This window comes from Oncorhynchus gorbuscha, linkage group LG21 (genome assembly GCF_021184085.1).
Source record: "Oncorhynchus gorbuscha isolate QuinsamMale2020 ecotype Even-year linkage group LG21, OgorEven_v1.0, whole genome shotgun sequence".
In the NCBI taxonomy this organism is placed as follows: domain Eukaryota; kingdom Metazoa; phylum Chordata; class Actinopteri; order Salmoniformes; family Salmonidae; genus Oncorhynchus; species Oncorhynchus gorbuscha.
In genome coordinates, this window is record NC_060193.1 from 55,656,488 (window position 1) to 55,662,100 (window position 5,613).

Consider the following 5,613-nt stretch of genomic DNA (forward strand, 5'->3'; position numbering starts at 1 on the left):
TAGGGTTGAGAACAGGTGGGTATGAGCAGGTGTGATGTCCTTGAGGTTTGTGTGTATTTTGTGTTTGTGCATGCTTTGTATTGTAATAATAAATAAAACACGATTTTAAAAATCAATGAGCGTAATAAAAATATCTCTGAAATGTAAAGTGACGGCGTAGTTTTAAGTCTTGTTTTGTTTATTGAAGCTATTTGTTAGGTAAAACCATGAGGCAGGTCATTCAGAATTGTATGTTGTAATGTATCTGTATTTACCCTGCTTGGCCTATAAACGCCCAGAGATTGCAGGGGGAGAAATGTCTCCCACAGAATAGTACATCGAGGAGAAATACTATATTGCTTTCTCTCATCATGGGTAACTCCCATGTGGTTCTAGCACAATGTCAATTGTAGCAATCCCCCCTTCACCGCTTTTAGACAAAAGGAGTTCGGCTGGCACGTGCTCTGGGCGTCAGTCACCTGTTTCTTAGCAACCGGCACAACAGGAAAACACCTGTGGCTCCAAATAGGCTGTTGATAATGGGACTAGGCCTATATTTTATTTTATTTGCAGATACCCCAAGCAAATTATCACAGAGAAATCCAAATGAAAGCACATTTAGTGTTGATTTCTCCAAGTAGGGGTTGTGTTTTTTTTTAAATATATGCTTGTGTTTTATTTTGCCTTATTCTTGTCCTGAGTTTTTATGGGCTATGGGAATTATCCTATTTCATTTCAATATTGTACTGATCCCAAAATGATTTAAAGCAACATCTTTCAATAGAACGAGTTAAAGATTATTTCCATGTCATGAATATAGATAGGCTACCAATTATAGTTATATAATCACCTGGCTATGAAATGCATATGTAGACCTAGCCTACATTAATTTTTGTATCACCAATCAATGTTATTCTCGACATAAGCTTTGTTTTGGAAAGGGGGGGCACACTGTGGACCGCGCGCATCTGGTCTAAAACTGTCCTTTTCCCTATGCATTACCATCGCGGCAATAATCTTTGTAAAATAACAAAACTTGTCAAAGTAGGTTATTGTTATTTACGTTCCCTTATGGGAGTTGGAGGTAACCCACTACTTGCGAGTGAGTAGCTCTAGCCCTCCTATGTCACCTGACAGCGAGACTGCATGCAAATCACGCCTTTCCTAAAGCGCCATTGGCCACCACCACCTCATTTAGTCGCTGTCAACGCGCATCATATGGGTAAGCTCCGTAACTTTACTACTATAGGCACAGAAAGTAGCTCAAAGACACGCTTTTCATCGAGCTGGATGTGGAAAAAAACAAGAGGAGAAAACGACTAATACAGAGAAGGAAGGAAAAGTTTATCGAAGTACCTTTTACTTTGGATTGTATTTCTTCGTTCCATTTGTATTTATTTTTTCCGGGAGGGTTGATTTGCGCAAGTGACGGTGTGTGCCAGCAGCGTGGAGGTGCGGTGACTGAATGTTTCCGTGTATTGGTTGAAAAAGTTAACACCAGGTGAATGTATAGTATGATGATGGAGACTGACCTACACTCCCCAGTGCCCCAAACGAACACGAATTCGGGGCACACGGGAGGATCAAACAATGGGAACAAAGTCAACCAAGACCGCGTAAAGAGACCTATGAACGCCTTCATGGTTTGGTCCCGGGGCCAGCGGCGGAAGATGGCTCAGGAGAACCCCAAAATGCACAACTCCGAGATCAGCAAGCGGCTCGGCGCCGAGTGGAAGGTGATGTCCGAGGCGGAGAAGAGACCCTTCATCGACGAGGCGAAGCGGCTACGAGCTATGCACATGAAGGAGCATCCGGATTATAAATACAGACCGAGACGGAAGACCAAGACACTGTTAAAAAAGGACAAATACTCTTTGGCCGGTGGGCTGCTTACCGGGACAGGGGGTGGGGGTGTCGGTCTAGGGATGAGCCCTGGGGTCGGACAGAGGTTAGACAGTCCCGGGGGTCACGGTGGTGCGTCTGCTGCCAGCTACGCGCACATGAACGGCTGGGCGAACGGTGCGTACTCTGGGCAGGTGGCTGCGGCTGCGGCGGCCGCGGCCATGATGCAGGAGGCTCAGCTCGCCTACAGCCAGCACCCGGGCAGCGGGCACCACCACCACTCACACCACCACCACCCGCACAACCCCCAGCCCATGCACCGCTATGACATGTCGGCCCTCCAGTACAGCCCCATCTCGAACTCTCAAAGCTACATGAGCGCCTCTCCGTCCGGCTACGGCGGGATCACCTACACGCAGCACCAGAGCTCTGGTGTCGCCTCGTCCGGGTCGATGGGCACGCTGGGCTCTCTGGTGAAATCAGAACCGAGTGTGAGCCCTCCCGTCTCTACTCACTCGCGCGCCCCGTGTCCCGGGGACTTGAGGGACATGATAAGCATGTATTTACCGACGGGGGAAGCTGCAGGTGACCCGTCCGTTCAAAGTAGACTTCACGCGCTACCGCAGCACTACCAGAGCTCCACGACAGGGGTAAACGGAACTGTTCCATTGACACATATTTAGAAAGAGAGAGAGAGAGAAAAACATGACTGTGCGATAGCGCAACAAAATCACATAACCAAATATTTACCTCTTTTAGAATGTTGCTATCTCTTTGTACAGGCTATTGGTTATTGTACATTGAAGGCGAATATCTTAATTAAAAAACAATAAGAATACATTAGACAAAATTAACTTTTTCAGTGGGGTATTGTCTGTCCAGGTTTATGAAACGCGAGTAGGCCTAATTGCTCATTGGGTTTACTTGCTTTCTAACTGATGGGGATGCCAAGATTTGAGACGATTTAGGTTGTGAAGTATTTACATTTTCTGTGGAAACATAACCGTTAATAAGGACATTTAAATGAGATAACCGTGTGATTAGAATGAATGTGGAAAATGTTTTTAAAAGTTTACAAGATTTCCATTCATTTCACGTTTTCTCGTTTTCACGTGGGTTGCTGTATCTGAACCATTTGTTTTTGTTGTTGTAAAAAAAATCATGTAAATTGTGAATAAACACTAGATGAGATTGATAAGCAACTGTAAATAATTTATTAAATGCAATTCTGCCAGGAAAGAAAACAATTTTGCGTTGAAGTATGAGTTAAATCAATTTCCCAGATGTTTCACTGGTTATGGAAAAACGTGTTAGTTTCGTTACTTTGGATTGTATAGGTTTTCTACTTGACACAGTTTGAGTTAACAATGTTAAGGCTAATTCATATTTATATAATTGATGGCAGATTAACAAATTACATAACAAAAACTCTACGAGATGCTGGCTCTCTATTGGTTGTCTGTCTAAACCAACATCGGGTTAAAACGTATAGTGACTAAAATCGAATAGAGTACATATGGCAAATATAAATAAGGACGAATTAGTAATGCTGGACGTACTAACTTGTCACACAACCTTGACGGTTTGATGCTCGGTTTAAGCACGAGACAGGACATCAGACAGGGTTATAGGCCTAAACATAAATTTAGTTGGAAGTGCAGCAGCAATAGCTTTAATGATAATATCATGTATCATATCAGTATTCAGCATGTTTGGAATAAATATACTCAGATATGTGATAACTGGTTTGGACCACTGAAATAAGATAGGCCCACTAGCGTTTTAATGCTCATAAATTGTTTATTTATATATATATATATATCATTATTATTAGCATGTCATTACTAGCATTATGCTATTGTTATTAATATTACTGATTAATCAAATAGCTGTAAAATATATATCAGATGCTCTTTGAATGTAATTTAATAATATATCATATATCTTTCGTTTTAGTACCTAAAGAAAAGGACGACGTTGTGGTAGTCGCGAGGAAGGGAACAAGACAGGCTCGAGTCACAACACCTGTTGACTTGGCTAATGTCTCGTGGGAGGAACTTCGTCTCGGTCGACTAATGTTTTGATTTGATTTTTTTGAACGGGCTTGTTTTGATTATCTGTCCGGTGACATCTTTTTTGACCAACAGGAAGACGCTCACGCCATCGGTCAACACTAGTTCGGCCTATTGATGACAGAATCAGCCCTTTTAAAATAAGTTATTTGACTGTCTGTTTTTGCTCTTCTAAGATCCCATATAATTTGCCTAATAATGTAAACTTAATTGTGGACCAATTGTGATGATTTGACATGTGCGTTCTGGTTATTTGTTGATCATTGCAATATAACTATGAACCATTTTTTTCACATTCCCTGTTTCATGTTTGTCATTATACTCATAAATTAACTCACAATATTTCAGTAATTTCCACATCTCGTAATGTGCGTAAAGATTTTACTTTTCATTGACATAATTATCATTTTCAAGAAAGTACAAAAATACATGTATTGGTCTAAAATAATCTCATAAACTATAATATTCAAATGAGGGAATAAACGAAATGAGGGAATAATCTCTGCTCTCATTTTATTTCATTCATTTACATTGAACTTTCAGAAAGCGTTGTTATTTAAACTTTTCCAGAACTTGTTGCAATTTTGATGGAGATGACAGACACAAACTGGAAGAATCAGTGCGCCAAGATGGAGAAACATAGGCCCAATATCATTAATAACTAATGGTGCAAATCTGCAATGGCATTCTTTTTACATGTTGTTTGTAGAGAATTTTCAAACTTGCGTCATATTGACCTTTGATACTCGTTTCCTCCATGATTTTTGTTCGCGGTGCAATAAAGTAAATTCATTGAAAAGTGGTAAGATTACAAATGAGAAGTAAAGATGCTTATTTTGTCAAAGATGCTTTCTTTAGAGACGGATATCTTGGACGCAAGGCTTGATCCCAAACTAATCCAAATTCAATGAAATGTGAATGGCTGCAGATACAAAGAATATACAATTATTAATTGGTCATTTAATTAACATTCTCAATGTATCCTTGCTCACTGCTTCAGGGTATATACCAGAGACGCTGTAAAGGAGCACGTGGAAAAAATCCTTTCAGCTTCAGCTAAATCTGTCTGGAGACCTGGTGTGCCATTGACATATCCTGGCCTACAGGCCTACCTCGGCAATGAAGTGTGAAGTTTTAAGGGGATAGACATAACAAGTTAACAATCGATTAGAGCGGAGTAACTGATCAATAATCGGCGTGTATATCTTCATTTACTCCGTGCGTACTCCTCCTTACTGAAGTAGATGAATCAGTGTGCAGTCAAGACACCATCGCACAGTGCCTGTTTGGTTGTCATGGGGGATTAGTGTTACTGAGCGGAGTAGTGGAGAGTGTTTTGTGTAAAGTAGGCAAGGATTAGACGATCAGAAGAACTAACCCCGGGGTCAGAGGCAAGTCAAAGACTCTCACAATTTCGCACCGGAAGTCCGGAACCATGACGTCAGTCCGGTTCCCCAAGCTTCGTCAGCCATAAAGCAAGTCACACAGGTCCTAAACAAAATATAAAATAGAAATGTGGGCATATAACCTTAACATTTGGCCTTACGGTCAATACCGAGCTGTTCATTCAAAATGATGGCTGAGAGTTGGAAAATCTAAAAGTGTCTATGAACTATTTTAGGATATCCTACATCCCACTTCTTATACAGGGATATTTTAGATTGGATTCCTGTATATGGTGTACAAACTGGATTGTTACTCTGACAAAACACACTTAACC

The 5,613-nt window shown here is 41.1% G+C and overlaps 1 protein-coding gene across 1 annotated transcript; it reads left to right on the forward strand.

Moving 5' to 3' along the window:
• The first annotated feature begins 1,150 nt into the window (after positions 1-1,150).
• On the forward strand, positions 1,151-4,188 carry LOC124008709 (transcription factor Sox-1a-like). The gene is made up of 2 exons (XM_046320216.1): positions 1,151-2,471; positions 3,778-4,188. The coding sequence occupies exons 1-2, from the start codon at positions 1,485-1,487 to the stop codon at positions 3,805-3,807; spliced, it is 1,017 nt and encodes a 338-aa protein (XP_046176172.1). The 5' UTR covers positions 1,151-1,484; the 3' UTR covers positions 3,808-4,188.
• Positions 4,189-5,613: the final 1,425 nt, after the last annotated feature.

Coding starts and splice junctions, on each gene's coding strand:
- LOC124008709 (XM_046320216.1), top strand. CDS start 1,485: ATGTATAGTATGATGATGGAGACTGACCTACACTCCCCAGTGCCCCAA. Junction 2,472..3,777: donor ACCAGAGCTCCACGACAGGG/GTAAACGGAACT, acceptor CTTTCGTTTTAG/TACCTAAAGAAAAGGACGAC.